Source organism: Leptosomus discolor, chromosome 24 (genome assembly GCF_034619465.1).
Source record: "Leptosomus discolor isolate bLepDis1 chromosome 24, bLepDis1.hap2, whole genome shotgun sequence".
NCBI lineage: Eukaryota > Metazoa > Chordata > Aves > Leptosomiformes > Leptosomidae > Leptosomus > Leptosomus discolor.
Genome location: NC_141414.1, coordinates 4,836,932 through 4,858,080, shown reverse-complemented (window position 1 = coordinate 4,858,080; position 21,149 = coordinate 4,836,932). Strand labels below are relative to the sequence as shown.

The 21,149-nt window shown below is 53.0% G+C and overlaps 1 protein-coding gene across 1 annotated transcript; it reads left to right on the top strand.

Moving 5' to 3' along the window:
- Positions 1-7,882: 7,882 nt before the first annotated feature.
- On the top strand, positions 7,883-19,915 carry ACSBG2 (acyl-CoA synthetase bubblegum family member 2). The gene is made up of 15 exons (XM_086477522.1): positions 7,883-7,925; positions 8,270-8,399; positions 10,840-10,919; positions 11,482-11,723; positions 12,707-12,795; positions 13,396-13,516; positions 13,981-14,061; positions 14,553-14,702; positions 14,891-15,067; positions 15,653-15,834; positions 16,088-16,321; positions 17,004-17,221; positions 18,119-18,258; positions 19,147-19,393; positions 19,800-19,915. Exons 1-15 carry the CDS (start codon positions 7,883-7,885, stop codon positions 19,913-19,915), a joined length of 2,250 nt encoding a protein of 749 aa, XP_086333648.1.
- Positions 19,916-21,149: the final 1,234 nt, after the last annotated feature.

Below are 21,149 nucleotides of genomic sequence, written 5' to 3'. Positions count from 1 at the left end.
ACAAAATGGATCCTATGGAGTTTTTGGTCCTCCCTTCGAGGTCGAGCCTGTGCTACCAACAGAGCTTGAGGCTGCTTAACCTGCAGCCATCTTCCCCTCGCTCAATCTTGTGTCACAAGCACAATTTAAAGGCAAGGTGAGACATTGATTGTTAAGAGTGACTCTATAATGCAAAGGCATCCTCAAAGGGGAAGGTTTTTCAGCATTTCTTGAACACTCCTGATTTGCCCGGTACCTTCTGGAAGCTTGGTCCACAGTCAGACTCTGTAACCAAGAACTCTTCCCCAGCTCTCACACTTTTCTAGGGGCAGCAAATGTGACAGTTCTTCAAACTTGGGTCAAACTAAAATTATAACTTTATATTTGACAATTTATTTTGTTTGGATAATCTGTATTAACACTCTAATGTGAGCTGGCTGATCATTTAGACAACGCGTTCCTGTTGTTAGGTCTGCTTTAGAGCCAACTACCAAGGCACTAGGCTCGCTTATCTGCTCCTTTTCTGTAAAATACACAGCTTTGCTTTGGATGTTGATCTCACCACAGGGCACAGCTTCTTCTGCAGACCTGTGCTGACCGGCATCAGCTGAGAAACTGGCCTTTATTCCCTTAGAAGTGCCAGAGACTGCAAATGTCAATGCAGACAGCAGATACTATTACACTTTTCTTCCCTTGCTTCTCCTCTCTGTAGCCAGCAGCAGGGCTAGGACACATATTTAATGCTTTTTTTTCCTCCCCCTGCCACATGTCAGTATACAGAACTCATGCTGGTTGCAATCGCCATGGCACGAAAATTCAGTAAGTCTTTCCTGGCCTGGCCAGGCTGCTAAAATTCACCCCAGGCGATCGATTCTGTACTGAGTTGGTATTTCCTGGAGCTGCTCGGGCCACCCTGCTCTTGGTGCCTTGGAAAGTGAGAATGCTGGGACTCCGGGGAGTTAATCACCAGTAAATGTAGAGCCAGCAAAGGCGACCCTTGACAAAGGGCACAGTCACCCCAGTGCATTTCCTAGTTTAAGCCTAATTACTCCGTGTTTGTTTATAAAGGGCCGGGCTGGGCTACCACCAACCAACAATAACAGCTCTTGTAGTTACACCAAGGTACGAGCTGATCCCCTGCGGGCAGCAGGAACGGTCCCTCTCCTCCCTGTGGCAGAGCTGCCTGAGGACCATCCGTCTTTCTCTTTGCTCTTCTCTGGTCCTTCACAAGTATCGTGGTCCCCTTTGGTCCCAGAACCGACGCGAGTTCTGCAAACATCACGGCATCTGCCTTTGTAGTGATGCAACCTCGTTGGATAGACAAGGACGCTGGGAGCACGAAAAAGCAGCTTGGGCAATTTGTTGGGTCAGGGCATCCCCCAAAATAGAACAGGTTAACCTTTAGGTCGTGCCACCGAATCTTTTCTTGGTTCGCTGAGAATTACGTTCGTGTCCCTTGGCCAGCACAGCAGGCACTGGCTAACGACCAAGGCGTGACGGCGGTACGAGGGTTAATAGTTTGCTAAGTTTACAGATCTCACCAGCTTTCCAGATGCTTGCTCTTCAGAACAAATTTGCCACCTGGATCAAAATGGAGCCACGCAAAGGGTTTGGACAGGAGGAGATGAGACAGCCGGGGCAGTGAGGGGAACGCAGTGGAGCTGCAAGGGAAGGCTGAGGCTGCGAGAGGCGGCAAACAGCCGACCAAGCAAGAACTCGCGGGCGCCTGGACCCGCAGCCGGCACGGCGCAGGGCTCCCGGGGCTGACTTGGCAGTCGCCGTCTCGCTGTGCTCTTGCTGTCTCGCAGCTGCAGGATCCTCAGCGCCGTTCTGTCCTCCGGACCTGCTGCTGCTCCAGCTGCGGCCCTGACCTGGCAGGAGCTTCTCTCATGACGTATTCCTTAGGTTTGCTCATCGACTCAATGGTGCAAACCCTCCCCACCCTGTGTGAGTGGGGAGTATCTTTGGGGAGAGGGAGAGAAGAATCTGCAGAAAAATACGAAGTTTCTGCACTAGCAAAACAGCAGCACTAGTTCATTTGATGGATACAGCTGTTTGGCTAACGGGATAAACAAAATTCTGGCTTTTCTGCCACTTTTATCAGCTAGAAACAACTGAGAACAGCTGGATGATCTACTTGGCCATAACCTTTAAAAAAAAAAAAAAACAAATTAAAAAATGTGCCATTGGATTCAGCTTACATAAGCAAGGCACAGGTGTTCCAAACCTGCAGTGGTAAGAAAATCTTCTCTACACAAGTTAGATAAGTAGAGACGTCCTTTATTAACGATGTGCACTGGGGACATGGGATCCTTTCCCAAAGATGTCCACCTGCACATTGCAATCAACAAATAGTTATATATTAAATTCATACATATTCAGCCTATACAATGCATATTCATTATCATTCTCTCGATGGTTGGTTCTTCTTCTCTCGCTTCTGATGCAAATTAGGGCGCAGCCTCCGTCCCTTTTAAGTAGGTGGTATAATTTGAGTACGTGGTCCGTGAGCTGACCACTCCTCGAACTGACTGTGTTTGGTCAAGGAACATGTCCTTGGCTCGTAGGCTCTTGGCTCGTACGTCCTTTGGTCACGATTCAAAGATTATACAGAATGGGTACCATAATAAATCCTGTCTAGCAGACATTTTGGACAATAACACATTATCCTTGTTTCTAACCATTAATAGATTATTGGTTAATAAACACCTTAGGTCTGGGACTTTACAGGGGTACACTAGCAGCATTGGCAATACAAATTTTATTTTACACTTGCTCATTTATTCCATTTGAGACTTATTTTCCCAAAACAATCATTAGTCTCTCCTACTAATATCCACGAATTAGGATTCTTGACATTCAAATCAAGATGGGAAGAGTAAGGGGATTTCCAAGCAGCATCCCTGGCGCATGGCAGGCTTCAAGTTTCTCTAGTTTTTAAACTGTAACCACCTGGTGAGGTTTCTATGGGTACGAGTCTCAAAACACACACACACACACCCTTTTAACATCCCAAATCTGGTCATTTCTGCAACACAGGGAGGGCAGATGCTGGAGCTGGCACCAGACCAGCGGTTCTGCCCCAGCTCCGGTGACACGGCCAGAACCACCCCGTGCCCGCGGTGCTGCTCAGCCCAGCCCAGCCCCAGCCGCTTCCTTCGCTTGTGCTGGTCGCAAAACAACCGTGCGGGGCCGGGGTTTTTTTTTAGGGGGGTCCAGCCTCCTCCTCTGCTGCAGCACCTCAGCCCTGAGCAACCACCGCGCCCTTTCTCGTTACCCCTCACCCCTGCCGGGGCCCCTCCAGGCCGCCCGCTTCCCGCTCTTCCCCGTTCTGCTCCTCCCGGGGCGCAGCCGCTTGAGGGTGAGGGTGACCGTGACCCCGGGGGGCGCTGCCCCGTCCCGCCCGCGGGAGCTCAGGGGGACCCGGCGGGAACGCGGGGCCCGGCCCGGAGCCTCCCCTCAGCGCTGCGGCGCGGCGCGGCGGAGCAACGACCGCGGGTAACCGGAGCGGTGAGGGGAAGGGGCGGGGCCTCACCGCCTTCCGACGGCCGCCTCGCCCAATAGCGCAGCCGCGCGGGTCTTTCGAGCGCGGGGAGGGGGCGGGTCCAGCGCTCAGAAAGGGCGGGTCTTTTCCTTTCGCCCCGCCCCCCCCCCGCCCGCCCGCCTAGCCGCGCGCGCTCTAAAGGGCCCCGCGTGGCGGCGCGCGGCAGCTTGCTGTCACGCCGCGCGGGGGTCGCCGCGCAGCCCGCGGGTTCCTGAGGTAGCGGCGCGTGCGCGCGGCGGGGGCGCTGCCGGTTCCGCGAGGCCGGGGAGGGCGGCGCGGGAAACCGGAGAGGGGGCTTGGGGGGGGGGGGGGGGAGAGAAGGGAGAGGGGAGAGGGGGCTCGGTGGGGTTGGGGGAGGGAGAGGGCACCGGGGGCTCGGTGGGGTTGCGGGGGGAAAGGGCACCGGGGGTTCAGCGGGGGCCGCAGCTCTGTGGGCCTCGGTCTGGCCGGGCCGCAGCCCATGCAAGGCCCCGGTGAACCCCGGGGCATCCCGAGTGGGGGGGAGGCTGCGCAGCCGTGAGTGCTTTAATCCGGGCCTGCGCCCACCCGTGTCAGGTGTTGTCGCTCTTTCACCGTGACATTAATCTCTCCGGTAACTGCAAGCTGAGCTCGTGGTGACAAGCGGGGCGGCCTGGCCAACGGAGCCGAAATACTTTGAGTTTTTGGTTGAATAAACCCACGGTCCGTTTGGGGCTGACTTGTCCTGTCCAGGGAGCATGGGCTGAGGGTGACAGAGGATCCGAGAAGGCCTATGGGTGGCTGTCACCAGTCCTGCCTCGGTACGGACGGTGAAATAACGTGAGGTGACCTGGGCTCTCAGGGATGCTCCGGTACCGACTCAGCCACCAGCTCCGAGCCAGGCTGGGCTTCAAGTGGAGACAGAGCCCTGGGCGCTGCAGGGGCTGGCAGGAACACGGGGGATGTGTCTGTCTCTGCAAACAGACCCCTGCGCCCTCTTACTCATGGGTGAGGGGATTTCCCACCAACGGGCGAAGGAGTGCACATGGTGTCGCCAGGCGAATAGCAGTTGAGGAAAGAGAAACTTAAAACGGCCTCCTGGTGAGTCACACCGCCGGGGATTTCACCTAAAATATCCCTGTGTCCTGGGGAAGCAATCTGCATGAAATTTAGAGTAAGGAGTTGCGCAGTGGGCCTACGTGGCGGCGGAGCTGCACGGTGCCGATGCCATCAGCCCACCCCGGCGCCCTCCTCGGGGTGGGCAAGCCCCGGCTCTGGCTGACAAAGCGATGCTCTGTGGGCAGCTTTGTTCAGCCAAAGTTCAGCTCTGAGGGCGCTGCGGTGGAGTCAGATGTCTGCTGGCAATGTCGTTCATTCAAGACCTTTGGCGTGGTGTCCTCCTTAGAGAGGTCGGGGTTATTTTTCCTCGTGCTCTCCATGCTACGGCATCAGATAATTTCCCAGCACCATACGCCGACCTGTGGTCGGTGGTACTTGCGGAGGAGAAAACCTTTTTATCCCTGCCCTTTTAAAAGTGGAATTTTTCTAAAAGAGGAAGAGTGGGTTGCCTAGCTCTTCTGTTTCCTCACTTAATAAATCTTTTTTTTAAAAAAAAACAAAGGAACAAAAAGGCCAGGTTTCACTTTTGGTGGAAATGTGGCAACCTCCTAAAGCTGATCTGCACAGTGAAAACGGGACTGGATCAGATGTGGTGTCTTTGCCAGTAAAAAGAAAAGAAATCAGCAACAGGAAGCAAAGTGGGCTGTGCTGGGAAACGTCAGGATGGCTGAATTTGAACTGATGTTTTTGAAGCTCTACGTGTGTTTTAAGTAAAGGCCTCTTCAGAGCCTGTTACAAGTGAAACCTTTGCTCCTGTTCCATTCACTGTCACAAGTTTGCACGTCGTCACACTTTTATTTTGCCAGTGAAGCTCTGCAGCGGTTTCTGTGAAATCGTTCACCAACTTCCAGTCCTTCTAGGACACCGCGCTCCCTCAAAGCAGGAGACGCTTTGTATTTAAATGACTTAAGCTGTCACACAGGCTTAATTAAAAGGGAGGTTTCTTTCAGCAGGTTTTTATTTGGGTGTGTGTTCTTCATGTTCCTGAACAGCTGTGGTGCAGCACAGGGTGTTAACCCCTCTGGAAACAGGAGAGGATCATTTGTGATCCCATTCACGCCTGGTGAGCTGCCACAAGTGTTAAGCCTGGCTCTGGTTTGAGCCTGGCTCTGGTGAGAGCGAGGCTTGTGTAGCATCGCTGTGCTTGTAACTGAGCCGCGGAGAAGGAATGGGCAGCTGCAGCGCTTAGCGGAGCTGGTGAGAGGGTATATATTGGCAGACTTTTGTTTCTAACCTAAATTTGTTCTATAAAATGCGTGGGGGACTGGGGATTCCCATGGCCTGCGTTCACAAGGAGACTTGCACAACCAGGTTGCGCTTCAGCTTTCTGTTCCGTGGCGCGAGCGCACCTGGGCGCTCCAGAAGTTGTTCTGCTGCTGCTGGTGGTGGTGCAGGGAGCTGCTGCTGCTCTCCCGGTGTTGAGGGCCCTCTGGCATTAACCTCCAGATTCTCCTTGAAGAACCCATCCTACTGCGTGTGATGGCGACGGCGATGGCCTGCTGCGTCTCCCCGGACTTCCACGTTGCGCAGCCTCTTGTCCTTGATCCTTGTGCCGAACCTGGGGCGCCCGCACTTGGGAACCCAACGTCCATCAGCAGGACACCCTGCTGCCAGGGTTGTGCCCCATCCGGGGGGGGTGTCTCGGTGAAGAGCACGTGCGCAGCGAGGGCAGGGTGCAGTTAGGGGCTCCACCGTGAGGCGCTTTGTCCTCTTGAGTGACCGGGGGTGACGCAGAAACCCGCAGCCTGCTGCCCGAAGCGCCCGTCTGGGAGATGCCTTTTGTTGCCCGACGTGTTTCCAACCAACCTCCGCCGCCCAAGCGCTTGCTGGGCTGTGCTGCGAGACAGCTGGCGTAAGGACATCCCCACCCTTTCCCTTGGAACTTTCTGCCTGCATTAAGGAGCAGGTGGCAAGAGAAACGCCGTCATTAGTGCAGAGGGAAAAGCTTCCCGCAGGGAGGCAGGGGAGCCTTGGGCTCCTTGGGGTGGGGTGCTGGGAAGAAACATGGGTACAGTAGTGTGAAAGGGGGGGTCAGGCCTGATGACGGCTTCTACGATCCGTTCCTCCTCGCCTCCTGCCTCGGTCTGGCCTTGAGCAGGAGAGGTGGTGGTGCCACCTCCAGCAGGCACCGTGCAGTCTGGTAACCGGCGCGCTCTTCTAGATGTGGTTTGAGTTCCTCCAGGCTGGGGAGGGAAGTAAACCCAGGTTTTACAGGTCTGGGCGGCTGCTCCTTGCACTGGGCTGCTCTGTAGAGATAATGCTCCTTTTCTCACAGCTGTCTTATTAAAAAAAAAAAACAAAAAAAAAAACAAAAAAAAAAAAAACAAAAAAACAAAAACCCACGCCAAAAAAACCCGGAATAAACTGCTCTGGTGTTTTAGCCTAGAGTGGGGTGCTGGGTGACATCTGCCAGTTATCTCGGAGCTTCAGAGATGGGGTTTTTGGAGACATCCCTTTCTCAGCTGCTTGTGAATTAAACTATTTTTCGCGTGGTGAATTGGAGCCTGTGGCAGAGCGTGGCGTGAGCGGCAACGTGTCCCTGCGCAGATGAGTAAGTGGAAGTGGGGGGATGTGCTTTCCTGGGCTGGAGGCAGGTCTGCCTACTGGGAATTGTGGCTTTCCCCACCCTTCAGAGGCAGAACGCTGCAGCTTGGCTGTGTCGGATTAATTAGATAAAAGGGCTCCTTCCTTTTGCTGCTGTCTGTCATCATGGAGACAAACACTGCCTGCTTTAAACTGTGGCTGTCTAATGCAGGTACAAAATAGCATGCAAACCCCCCCGTTTTAAAAAGATCAAGGATAATGAAATTCATCTCCAGTCAGTCAGAAATCCCTTGAAACAATTAAAACTCAGCCTGTCAAGTCATAAGCATCAAAGGCTTTTGACAAATGTAAACCTTAAATAAAATCGTTGCTTTCAGTGTTAGAAAACACTTCGTTTGGGTGACAAAATCCCCCAACAACAAGGTCCTGAGAGCAGCGTAGGAGCCGCCGAACACTGCAGAAGCGCTGATTTTTACGAGAACAGGTTAAATCTCTGGGGGTCTGAGGGGACCCCAAAGTCCCGGCGTGCCCGAGGCTGGTGAGCAGGCGTGGGGCCAGAGCGTCTTTAAGAGGCGGCGATGTGGGGTGACGAGCGGCTTCCAATTGCGAGGCAGGCAGCACATGACATAAGATGCTCCAGATCTGCCTCCTGGGCGCTAGTTTAAAAATAAAGGATATTACACGTCGTCCTTGGAGCTGGTCCGGAGCGGCTGCGGGAGGAGAGGCTGCACAAAGGCGATGCGGTGTAAGGCTGGACCCGGAGCCCTGCCCGGGGGGGGGGGTTTGGGGGGGTTCCGAGAGCCGAGCGGGAGCGTTTGGGGTGAAGGGGGTGCCAAACGGGAATCGTTAGGCTCCCGGTGCTCTTCCAAAGCTGTAATTGTCACGCTCGGTTTTGGATGTGGGAGTGGAGGTATCCTCTACCGGCGAGGGGGTTTTTCCGAATGCCGGGAGCGCAATGCGGAGTGCGCTGTGTCCGCCGGCCGGATTGATTGTCCTTCATGCAAATGCAGCAGTCTGGGTCGTGCCTGCTGAGGGGTTGCCTTGGTCAGGTAATCCCCCGTCAGCAGAGGCTGATTTTACCGTAGTGTTTGATTGTGTTTTAATTCTCAAAACCTGTTTTTACAGGGACAATGCTGTGTGAGTCAGACGCACGTGTGGCACTCGCAGAGCCAGTCCCCGCAGCTTATTTTAATTCGGATCCTCAAGGGAACTGTGAGGTGTCACTGGATGACGTACTGCTTCACTCTTCAACTAGGTTTGTCTAATTTAAGATTTTATTTTCGCTGTGGTGACCTGTAGACATAGGATATAGTTTGTATTCTGTCCTGTTTACTTAGATTAATTAAGCTTATTTGGGAAGAAATTTCAAACATTTATTACTACTTCCAAAATCCGAATCTGCAGTCTCACCCTCTCAGAAGAAGAGGAACAGCATTAAATTTGCAGTACATGGGTACCACACAGAGGATGGAGCTTGAAGAACTGTGCATTCGATATAAACTTAAGGCGCGGGAGTGGTAGAATATTCTGCCTAGTCAGAAAGATCACCTCTTATAAAGGAACTTTGCATAACTGATCATTTTATGTAGTTGGGAGGGCGCTGCTCAAATACTTTTGTTTGTGAAGTGTTGCTGTTCTGTAAACAGAGGTGCCTCTGTAGGGACGTGCAGTACCCGCGCTGGGTTTCATCAGACTCCTGTTAGTCTCTGTAAATCTAAGCAGCCTCTTGGTAAAGAACAGATCGGTATTTAAGGGTCTATATCTCACCACAGTGTAATGGGATGTAGCTGACGAAAACCCCTTTGCCTAATTTTTTTCAGGCTGTATTTGAATGACAAGGCGTAAGGGGGAGAAAAAGATGACGTGGCCCACTGAAGGGGAGATAGCTGGGGCTTTTTTCCTGATACCACTGGGTCATTTGCATACTTTGATCATAAAAGCTGGTGGAGAAATAGCGCAGAACTGTTGCAACTGAGGATTAATTTGTGCTGAAAAATGGTCTCAGTAATGAGGAGGAAATGTGTAGTAGGGAACATCTTGTAATCCCTTTGGGGGAAATAAAAGAAAAAAAAAATATTTACTTCCCTCTGGTTTCTGGCTTGCGGATTAGTTACGAGAAGCAGTTCTGCTTTTGGACAGTACGTGGGAGTAGCCATGACAAATCTTCTCTGTGCCTTCAACCTTATATGCCCAAAGCAGTAGCAGTTGACTGTCCCCTAGAAATTCAGAGAAAACATAAACCAGGGGGAAGCGATTTACCCCTTTATTACACTGAAATTCCCACAGTGCCTTGTGCTGCCCTGTCTTCCCTTTGGCCTGGTAGAAAGGGAGGAAAACCTGGGGCTTGCGGGGGAACCCTGCCTGCATTAGGCCCAGGAGTTTGCACGGGACAGAGGAGCTCCTGCCCGTGTGCAGGTGTGGTCCCATTGTCACCAGCAGAGACGTTGGGGCTTCTTGCCCGAGAGCTGCCCCTGCGGAGGGCGCGGGCTGTTGTGATGTCAGAGGCCTGCAGCCCTTCCAGAAGACCCGGGAGCGGGCGCAGGAGACACCTTGCGCCGCACGTTGCCGTGGGGAAGAGCAAACACTTGGCGCTGGCGTGGAGATACCAACACCTTTGATGGCCTGGAGCGAAGGGCCCCGGGGGGGCTGTTTGGCCAGGCAAGATGGAAATTTTGGTTCTCTGGAATAGAATCGTGGGGCGACTAAAACTTGCACCTTAGCGCTACGCCGGTGGTCCAAGTGGGGTATTGCCCACGGTAGGGGAACAGACATCATCTGCCTGTGGGTTGGAGGGCGGGATGTCCCAGGGAGCAGAGCCGAGGGGCTCGAGTAGCAGATCTCACAGGGTCTGGCTTCCAACTCGTGGTCTGAAGTGGGACGTGCGACTTGATTATTCCTTATCCTCATCCCTCCTGGCTGTGAGAGTCTGTCTCGGAAAGGGATGGAGGAGGAACGCTGTTCTACACCTGCGGGCAGGTGGCATTTCACCAGATCTTGCCAGGTTGAGTGTAAAAGGGGCAACTTCCACGTGGCCCCGCAGGTCGGGTTCCTGGTGAGGAGCGTGGCTGAAGTAGAGGGGGGATGTGCCTGTTCCTATTTCTTCACAAACATCTGGTGGGAGCTGATGCACTAACTGGTATTAGGAATACCCAAGAACAAGATTTCCTGTTCAATCAATTTCCTGGCCTTCTGCAGGAAATCTCGGCGGGTTTCCCCGAGCCAGGGGGCTGCTGTACTGCTTAGGAGACAGCCCGCTGGGCCCCCCCTTGGTTAGACTCACATATTGCAGACAGGAGATAAGCACCAGATCGGTATGCCCCTTCCTGCCCCCCGCCTCCTCCTCCTCACTGCTGTGGACCCTTTGTTTCAGGCACCTAGAGCAGACCTCTGGTATTAAATTATCGCTGTTTTCTGGATGACGTGTTTATGGATTCTTCTGCAGCTTATCTGAAGTGGTGGCTACAATGAGGACAGCACACGTGTGTTTCAGAGCAGTGCAGGCAAAGCTTGCACGCTCTGAGGGGGAGCTGTTCCGCTGCCGTAGCCGTGCAGGCTGGTAAAACTAATAAAGTCACCTGCAGAACATCAGGAACCCCTTTGACATCCAAGGGCTGATCTGATTCAGTGATGGAGCAAGGATGTTCTTCAGCCAGTGTGCTAAAGCCTGTCCAGGGCTAATTGCTTTTGCCTTGCAGAACTGTTGAGGTCCACAGCGTTGAGACGGCTGCAGATACCAAGACAGAGGGATGTCAGACAGACACGCTTGGTTTCAAAGGTAAGTGGAAGAAATTTTTCGTTTGAGGTGTGCATAAAGTTGTTCTTGAAATGAGGGAGGAGTTTATCAAACCGTAACAATGGAAGAAGAAACTCAAATTGCAGGATGGTCTGTCCAGAAGAATCTTGAGCTTTGACTTTGAAGCACAGATGTGCTTCAAGGAGTAAAATAGGTGTTGTTGCTGCCCAATGCTGACCTGCCAGGTGATAATGTACTGCTTTCAGTCCTCCTTAAAACGAAAAAAACCCACAGTGTATGTGATTGTTGCAGGAAGGTGCCACCTGAGCAGTACAAGAGCTTTAGGGCAGCAAAGCAGGTTAGAGGGAGACGTAAGTGGGAAATGTTTAACAACATTTTGAAAGTGCTTTAGAGGCCTCGTGTGTTAGTCCTGGTCTAAAATACTGGGGGTCGTGTGGCGAACTTGCCAAGACCACAAGGTCAAAAAAAGCGGGGTGGGAGGGGGTATATTAGCATTTGCTTTCAGGTTTGATACTTGCATTCCCGTTTCTGGCAGCAAGCAGTTTCTGAATGTAAGATGCTGAGCACTTTTCTTTCAAACCAGCCTCTTCACCTGCTGCCACCGGTGTGTGGACGACACGACGCGATGGAGAGGTCAGACTGAGGGTGGACGAACAGGGCATAGGCAGTGAGGCACCAAAGACTGTTCACGAGCTGTTCCAGGAAGCCACTAGTAAATATGGGGATTATTATGCCCTTGCATCCAAAAAGGATGGCCAGTGGATAAAGCTAACGTACAAGATGTACTATGACGAGTGCTGGAAAGCGGCAAAAAGCTTTCTGAAGGTAAGCTTTTGATGAATTCTGCTCCTCCTCCACGTTCAGCCAATTTAACTGCTGAAATGGCTGTGGTCAACTGTATCTTAAACCTGCAAATTCTCTGAGTGTAGGCGAGTCTTAAAGTGACCGGGAAATACCAGACCGTGCCGTGAACAGCTATTTTTGATTAATTTCTTGCGAGTTGCTTCCACATTCAACTAACAAAGTGCGTAAGGGAACGTTTAGAGAGAGGTGTTTGAGGTACATGTCGAACCTGGACAACACCCCTCCTGAGGAGTGTAAATTTTCGTCTTTCTAAGAAAAAACTTGGATGCTTACGAATCAGACTGAAGTGTCCAAACTGGCTGAGCCTTTTGCCTGTACTGCTGGGAGTTGAGGCACTCAGAGAGAAGCCAACATTACATGTACTTACTGTTGTCGTTATGAAGTCTTATTTCTTGAGGTTAAGGCCGCTCAGTTTTCACTCCTATGGTGGGATCTTCCCATCTACGTACTTCCACTGTGGGCCAGAACCAGAGCGTGGCTGAAGGAGATTTAAAAGACAGGGACTTCAGCAGCTGGAATTCCATAGCAAAGTGCCTCTGACTGTCGTTGGAGCTTGTTGCTCCTGTCATGATTGATACCTGACGTATCCAACCTGCACCAAATGACTGAGTAGCTCAGTTGGTGTTGTCTAACTTAACCTCTTACCTTCTCGTTCCCAGCCCAAAGGGAACTGGAAACTGCCTGCATTGTAGTGCTACAGTACCGTTAGGGTTGGTCACGCCAAGTGCAGACCTGAGCAAATCCTGCCTGCTGGTGAAGGGGCACAGTGTCTGCTGGGGACCTTCGCTGGTTCCCTGTTGGGTCTGGGGACGTTTTTCGATGTGAATGACTGTGTATAATAGCGTGAACTTCTCCCTCGACGTCGTGCTCGCAGCAGAGATCCGTAAATTAACCGTTCTTCAAAGGCAAAACAAAATTGCTGTAACCTCCTCTCTTGTTTACAGCTGGGACTGGAGCGTTTCCATGGAGTGTGCATCTTGGGATTTAACTCTGCAGAGTGGTTTATTGCTGACATTGGAGCTATCCTTGCGGGGTGAGAACGAGCGTTGTCTCTCGACAGGCATTTTCTTTAGCATTCAGATAGTCATTCCAGTGTTCATGTGAAAAGCAGGTTTTGATTAAAAAAAAAAGAAAAAAAGCACAACAAAACAAGCCACAAAAACCCCCAAAATCAAACCAGCTGCTTATATTTTAATTTAATGAAGACAGCTAGAACCTCAGCTCTCTCTTTACTTCATTATCCATCAATGAGACAAAAAAAATTAATTTTTCAGCCAGGTGCTTCTCTCAAAATAAGATGAACAGTAGGTCAATCCAAAAGCATACTTGCTTATACTCTGGTGAAAAATATGATGATTCTGTGATTCTACAAAATGGCAGAGAATCACAGCGCTGGATTTTGATAGCTTTCTTCCACCTGAGACATTTTGGTCCCTTACACCACTCTGACATTTCCCATCCCCCAGAACAGAGCCTTTGCTCTTGAAATTAAGTTCCTCCACTTTTTGTTGTTGTTTTATGGGATAGTCTTTCTAACTGTTAAAGTTTGAAATGGTCTGAATTCTGCCAGCAGCTCTGCTCATCCTCTGATTCTGTGTTTTTGCTTCTCCGTTTTGTTTTTCTCCTTTTCTAGTGGATTTGCTGTTGGTGTCTACACTACAAACTCCCCTGAGGCCTGTCATTATGTAGCAGAGAACTGTAGTGCCAACGTTGTGGTTGTGGAAAACCATAAACAGCTGCAGAAAATCTTAGAGGTAAATACACTTTTAAAAGGGCTGGGGGCTACAGCATCCTGTTGACAGATGTGGGAGGGTAAATGCCGTGGGAGGTTGTCAGCTGAGGGAAGTGCTGGATCTGAAAGCAGAGGTGAACTGGTGGAGCCTGTTGGTGTGTGCTCCCTGCTCAGAGGAGTAGTCAGTCACTAGTGCTAAATCTCACGAGAGGTTAAATGGTGGTTCCACAGCTTAGCAGAGCCTTTGAGCTTAACGTGAGAAGCCAAAACGAAAAATTGAGCAGGCCCTAGGTGGTCTGGCAACACCCCAGTCCGAACGATCACTGTCTCGAGTCGGCCTTCCCCGTTCTCTTTCACGACAAGACGAGCTTCTCTGAGCTTTACTTAAAATGGCGAGGAGCAGGAGGGTGTTAAGTGGTGGGTTATGAGGCTTAAAAGGGACGAGCAGGATTTGCTCCTCCTCACGAATCTCCCGTCTTCACACAGATTCAGCATAAACTACCTCATCTGAAAGCAATTGTCCAGTATGGGGAAGAGCTAAAAGAGAAGAGACCAAATCTGTACTCCGTAAGTACGGGGCATCTTAATGCCTTGTAGGTACCGGCTGGGCTTAGCCGATGGCTTGCGAGCAACGCCCTTCCACGGGGCTGTCGTCATGTGAGCTTATGTTGTGAGGGTTTGCTTGCCTCGCTGAGGCTATGGATGTTCAAACTTTGATAGTCCGTGTCATGAGGGAGGGTGTTAGCGTCCTGACCTCTGCAAGGCAGCCTCGGGTCCCACCGTTACTCCAGCTCTGCACTCTGGCAATACCAGGGCTGTTACAGAGCGAGTGAGCTCCCTCAGGGTGGATCTGTCTCCTTTTCTGCTTCTTGCCGTGCCTCCTGTGGCAGCCAGGAAACATGGTGGGGCTGACAGTGCATATTTACAACCTCTTCCAGATTCTGCCGGAGGTTTGGATGTAGGAGATGCTTTCCTTCTCTTTGTGGGTAGCAAAGGGTTTAGTTTGGCACGTGAGTGATAGCCTACAAAGTGATCGAGCTCTTCTCTTCTGCGTACAGTGGAGTGAGTTCATGGGCCTTGGCAAAGATGTTCCAGATACTCAGCTCCGTGAAATCATCGAGTCGCAGAAGCCTAACCAGTGCTGTACACTGATCTATACCTCGGGGACAACTGGGCAGCCAAAGGGAGTGATGCTCAGCCACGACAACGTGAGTGTCTTTTTGTACCGCTGCCCTGCCCAGAACTGGGGCCTTGGGTGGGCGCTGGGGGAGGGAGCGGCTGAGAAACGTGCCTGACATTGCGCTCGCGGGACGTCAGCCTTGTGCGCCGCGTGTTCCGCGCGGGGCCTGCTGGGAGGAGCCGGCGCCTCATCCTGCCCGGGGGGTCCTGGTTACAGCTGACGTGGACGGCGGCGGCGGCCGGGCGCTTCATCCTGCTGACAGACGCCCAGGAGAAGCAGGAGGTGGTGGTCAGCTACCTGCCCCTCAGCCACATTGCCGCGCAGATGTCGGATATCTGGTCGGCGATGACGTTCGGCGTCCAGGTGTTCTTCGCGCGACCGGATGCCTTAAAGGTAAAACCGTAAGGGAATCAAAACCCTGCGCCCACCCCCGCGCTCGTAGCTGGGGTGGGGGGGCTTTGGAGCAAGCGCGGCTGGCTTGCCTCGCCGTTCCGAAGGCTGTGGGGGTGACTGGCTGCTCCTGTTCAAGGGGTGTTGGTTTGACACACGCAGCCCCTGTGACCTTTTGACTCCGTTGCAAGCTGGGCTAAACTGGCCAAGCACTTCACAACGAGGAGCTTCTTGGTGTCTCGCCCGGCACCCGTTCTCCACCCCGACAGCCTGGTTGAGCAACAGCTTTGTGTTTGCTCCGTCCACGCTGCCAAGTGCCCCCAGTGTTCAACCTGCGCCCTGAGAGCGATTCTTGTCTCGGCGCTGTGTCAGCGCTGGCGCTGAAAGCATCGACCCTCGCTGGCTTCTCAAAACCGCTGTGGCACGTGGGTGCTCCTGGGCTTCCTTGCTCCTGGTGGCGCTGCAGCTGGAAACCGTTCCTGGTTTGAAATTGATGGCCAAGTCCTGAGCGTTGGCCAGTGACCAGTGCTGCCCTGAGGTCTCTGGGGACGCGCTTTTGAAAGCTGTATGAAATGCTGCTTTGCTCAGGGCACCCTGGTGGACACCCTGCGGGAAGTGAGGCCGACTGCTTTTTTGGGCGTTCCTCGTGTCTGGGAAAAAATGGAAGAAAAAATGAAATCCGTAGGCGCAAAGTCCTCAGCGCTCAGAAGGAAAGTGGCGTCGTGGGCCAAGGGAGTCGGGCTGCAGACAAACCTGAAGCGGATGAGTGGGTAACTATGAGCTACGCTTCGGGGGTGCTGTGAGTATTAGGAGAGCTTTACTGCCGGCTCAGGGATTGCATCCCAGGTGACAAGCCAGGCTTAGGGACAGTAAAAGCCAAATGTAGCGCTTGGACCAGAGGGCTGGAGGGGAAATAATGGGTTCTTTTACTGAACGAACTAAAATAGGATGAAGAGGAAAGGAGGAAGGGGGAGGAGGAGTTCCCCTCGGTGTCTGAGCTCCTGTAACCACTTCTCCCGACAGGTACTCTGACATCCCGGTGAACTTCCGCTTAGCCAGGCACCTGGTGTACAAGAAAGTGCGGAAGGCCCTTGGGCTGGACCGGTGCACCAAGTGCTACACGGGGGCTGCTCCCATCACCAGAGAGACGCTGGAGTTTTTCCTGAGTCTGAACATTCCTGTGTTGGAGCTGTACGGCATGAGCGAGAGCTCTGGGCCTCACACCATCTCTTTACCTCACGCCTTCAAGCTCACCAGGTAAAGCCCCACTGGGAGCAGAGCGCTGCTGGCCGGCAGGGAGGGTCGCTCTGAGGTTTCTCTGCCATCCGGCAGGTCCGTCTCGCCCGATGCAGCTCATCCCCAGCGTCTTGCTGGCCAGGGAGTCAGTTCCTTTGGTCATGTCTTGCGGGTGAAGAGGTCTGCCAAGGGCAACAGCCGTGTTGTACTTAAATTTAGCTTGGCCTGGGTTCTGTAGGAACTGAGGGGGAAGCGAGGGATGGATGGGAAGAGCTGGTGACTCGAGCCTACGGGTCACTGTAATGTCAGCTGGGTAGGTGCAGTAAGGCTGGCTGGGGCTTGGAATGGCTTGTTCAGTCCCCGTGGGTTCAGTCTGCAGCGTGAATACCACCGTCAGTAGGAGCTTGCTGCCAAGGACACAAATCTTCAATTCAAAGCTCAGGTGTTTGAGAACAATGAGTGGAAAACACCAGGTGTGTGAGCAGCAATCTCTGCAATAACAACTTTGTCTGTCGTTCCCTTTACATAAGCAGGTGCCTTTTGAGTTTGTGAGTTCCTTGCTGGAGCAGTTGTAATGGAAAGCTGCCTGGCTTTGTTCAGACACTTGAGCTTGAGAGGGTACAGCTCTGATCTCACTCTGCTGCTATTCAATTTAAAAAAAAAAAAAAAAAAAAAAATGCCACGTGTTTGTGTTGTCTTCAAGCTGTGGAAAGGAAGTCACGGGCTGCCGGACGCTGATTCACAAGCCAGATGGAGACAGCACCGGGGAGGTCTGCTTCTCGGGAAGGCACATCTTCATGGGCTATCTGAACATGGAAGAAAAGACCAGAGAGGCAATCGATGAGGATGGCTGGCTGCATTCGGGCGACCTGGGCAAGCACGATAAGGACGGATTCCTCTACATCACGGGCAGAATTAAAGGTAACGCGTCCCCTGGCTTTGTCTGAGGCGGTGCAGTTCGGGCCCTGCTGGTTACATGGCTGTGGCTCCCACAGACGATTATTTAAATACTTCTGAAGTTTTTAACCTGAATGTGGCTGCAGCGTGTCCTGCCCCTGAGCATGTGACACGGTGTGTGATGGAGGAGAGGGATGACCTCTGAAACCAGCGTGTGTTTGCAGAGCAAGGGGGAAATCCTCTGGTTTCAGAAGCGGGAGTTAGTGCTTTGCTGGCTTGTTTGATGGGGCTGGACCTGTCCAGGTCTGCACTGCCAGCTCCCTCCAGTTTCAGCCAGCTTGGCCAGTTAACCTCCGAGAGGAAACAACAGCTTCACACTGTTGAGAAACTGGCTTGTGGCAACGCAGTTCTAGAGACACCAGTTTGACCAAGCCCGAACAGATCCAACGTCACACAAGACTTCAGTCGTCACAGAGATAAACGGTCACGCAGAGGAGCTGCTTTCAGACACCCGTACCAGGCAGCCCCAAAGGCAGGCTCTCCCCCGCTCCACACCACACTCTACTGTCAAAAACTCTGCTTTGCCTCTGCAAATTTTTTTACTTCAGTTTTTGAGCAGCTTGGGAACAGCTTTACATGCCTTAGAGCCCAAGGGGACGGTGGCAGGGTCCTGAGGCGCTCGTACACCGCCCCCCGCGTTCCCAAACAGCCTCTCCGGAGCGCTGAAGCAGCTGGCGATGCTCTTTGCCCGCACACCCCGCTCTCATCTCCCCTGGCCTGGCTGGAGGGCGCCTGGTTTGCTGCCTTCCCTGGATGCCAGGACCCAGCCTCACTGTGTGACCCGATAGGCACAAAGTTATTTCAGGCTGTGAAGGAAGGGGGAAAGCTCTAAGCGTTAATCAGGATGTGGCTGTTTTCCAGAGCTCATCATCACGGCAGGAGGTGAAAACATCCCTCCCGTTCCAATCGAGGACGCGGTGAAAGATGCTGTTCCCATCATCAGCAACGCGATGTTGGTTGGAGACAAAGCCAAGTTCCTTGCTATGCTTCTAACGCTGAAGGTAACGGGGAGGAGGCTGGGGTCCACCTCTGGCGCTGCATGTGTTTGGTTCCAGTGAGGAAGAGAGTTGTTACCCGCTGTCACACTGACCTCCAGAGACAGGAGGCGTCGGGGAGTGTGGCTTGTGCCCGGGTTGCAAACAGCAGTTGTAACCGTGCGGAAAAACGAGCGTTGCCTGAGCTGTCGGGTTCTGCTCAGGGCAACTGTTCCTCTCTGCACCACGTGAGGCAGAAAGACACAGAAGTAAAAGACCTAAAAGTCAGACTGAAAAAAGATAAAACCCTCCTGCTTTCCTTACTCGTTTTCAGGGCCTCCCAGAGCGGTCTGGGCACCAGCGAGCTGTCACTGGTTGCTTCAAGCTCCACAGTGACGCATCCTGGGTGGCCTGCGCTGCCTTCTCGCTGGAGCCCCCGCAGGCTGGGGGCTTTCTCAGGGCGGTGCTAACGGCTCCTTAGCGAGGACCTCCTGCCTGTGACCTCCTCACCTTGTGCAGGAGGGGCTGAGCCAGGCCCTGGAGGTGGTGGTGCTGCGTGTGGGGACTTCCCACAGGCTGTGACGCTGCTGTGGGGTGTAGGGAAGTAAACTCTGGCCCAGAAAAAAGCTCCAGGAAAAAGGGATCAGCTGGGGATGGCACAGGAGGAGCTTGGAAGATGAGCTCCGTACCCAGCTGGCTCCTGGGTGTTGAGTAGGCAGAGCTGAGGAGTTTCAGCTGCGTTTTTGCCCCGACGAGGTTTCGGTTGAAGCAGAGGTTGCACCAAGTGTACGGAAAGGGCAGAGATTGATTAATCGGGGGTGGGGGAGGAGATCGGGCAACGTCCCGGGGCCCGTTAGTGGGAGGGGACTTGAGGGTTCAGGGGGATGAAGTGGCCTGTTCTGACTTGCCTTGCAGTGCAATGTTGACGCAGAAACTGGCGAGCCAGGAGATGACCTCACTCCAGAAGCCATCGAATACTGTCAAAAGCTGGGCAGCAAGGCTACCAAAGTCTCCGAAATCCTCAGCAGCAAAGACAAGGCTGTCTACGCGGCCATCCAGAAGGGGATCTCGGCAGTCAACGAGGGAGCCACCTCCAATGCCCAGAAAGTCCAGAAGTGGGTCCTTCTGGAGAAGGACTTCTCTCTCTTTGGTGGAGAGCTTGGTGAGTGGTGGGTGGAGCACTTGGGGTCACCCCGTCCCCCCTTCCTTGGCCGTTGAGCAGACAACACAACCAGGAGCCTGATACGCAGAGCTGCTCACGGCCCTTCCTCACTGGGGCTCTTCCGTGCCGTAGTTTGGGGGAGGGTGGGATGAATTCCCAGTCCTGCCCGGCAGAACTGAGCTGGGCTGCGCTTAGCCGGGGTTCTGCGTTGTCTGTTGCAGGGTAGTTGGGCTGTTTCTGTTCACAGGGGAAGGAAAAGGGAGATTTTACTCATTGCAAAGAGAAATTCAGAAACCGCTGTCTGTTCATGGGTTCTGACTCTTCCTCCGGGCTGGCTTCGCTCCAGTGCTGATGGGTGTCTCTGGTACCGTCACCAGTAAAGCCTCGTGCTGTGTTTTTTCCACAGGCCCAACCATGAAGCTGAAGAGATCGGTGGTGGCACAGAAGTACAAAGACCAAATCGCTCAGTTTTACGCGGACGCGGAGATGCCGCCCGCGCCGGAGAACGCCCTTCGGCAGTAGCGCGGAGGCTTTGGACGATTCCCCCTCCCGTCAGCCGGGGCTCCCCAGAAGGATTCCCGGGGTTCTGCTGAAATAAATGAGGCTCAGTCAGTGCAGCCCTTCTGCATCGCTGAACCGTGCGGGTTTTTTGGCCCTTGGACTGCAGCGTGTTGTGTTTGTGCTCAGTGTTCTCCTGTCTCCGTTCTGAGCTACTCCTGAGTATCTCTGCTTCGTGTTGGCTTTCCATTTTTATAAGGGCAATGCAGTGTTTACCTTAGAGCCATGCTACGTGTTATGTTTTAACCAAAGTTTTCTTTTCCTGAGCTGAATGTAAAACAATCAGGAGCTGCCCTTTCCCTGCTGAGGGAGAAAGGCAGGTTTCTTTTTCTGGTGGTGTGCTTCACCCCCCAGTGCACGTTTAGCTGCATGCTGGTGACATCAGAATTATTTTAAACCTCTTTACCCACAACCTGTCTTTGTCAAAGATGACGACTGCTGGGTGACTACTCCCACTGCCTCAGCGTGGCTGTGGAACCTCACAGTTGCTGGGTTTGTCTGTGCAATATTTTGAGTTTGTTTTATCCTTTTGAGTTATAATGAAGCCATAAATGGTGGTGTTACGGTATACAGGGCCTGGGCGTGGAGAGCAAAGGGGCTGTTGATCGGGCTGTGGATGAAGGTGTGTGTGAAATCTGTCCCTGGTCTTACAATCATCGAAACGGTGCCTGGAGCATCCTGGAAGGGGGAGGGGCGGGGTTGGCTGAGGCTTCGTACCTGCACTTACAGCCAGGAGCTGGTGTTGGGAACGCAGTTGCTCAAAGGCTGCTTCTTTTGAAGGTCTGTGCTCAACCCTTCCAGCGCCTGTAACAGCCCTTTACCTTGAGCCCACTGACTGTAAGACACAGGGCCAGCCTTCCCCACAGCTCTGGGAAAGCCCCCACTGCCAGTAGCTCCTGAAGGTCTTTACTGGTTCGGTGAGGCTTTTTCCAGTCTGCCCAGTGCCTGGAGGGACTGTTAATCCCAACAGCAAATGAAGGACTTGGCTTGTAAAATGGCTTATTTCAAATTAGAAGCTGCTGAGCTGAAGGCAGGTGCTGCAGCTGCCCTCGCTGATGCTGGGCAACGTTTCCTGTGGCTGAAGGAGAAGCACCAGGAGCTGGCGGGTGCTTTGAGCGAAGGGATCCACGCTGTTAAACAGCTGAAGGAAGCTGCAGGTCGCCTACAGCACTGCTTAACTGGGGGGGGGCTCTAACAG

Bases quoted from the DNA above. Each gene is read 5' to 3' on its own strand.
- ACSBG2 (XM_086477522.1), top strand. From the start codon at position 7,883: ATGCGGTGTAAGGCTGGACCCGGAGCCCTGCCCGGGGGGGGGG. The intron at 12,796-13,395 runs GTGAGAACGAGC...CTCCTTTTCTAG, and splicing joins ATTGGAGCTATCCTTGCGGG to TGGATTTGCTGTTGGTGTCT. The intron at 16,322-17,003 runs GTAAAGCCCCAC...GTTGTCTTCAAG, and splicing joins CACGCCTTCAAGCTCACCAG to CTGTGGAAAGGAAGTCACGG.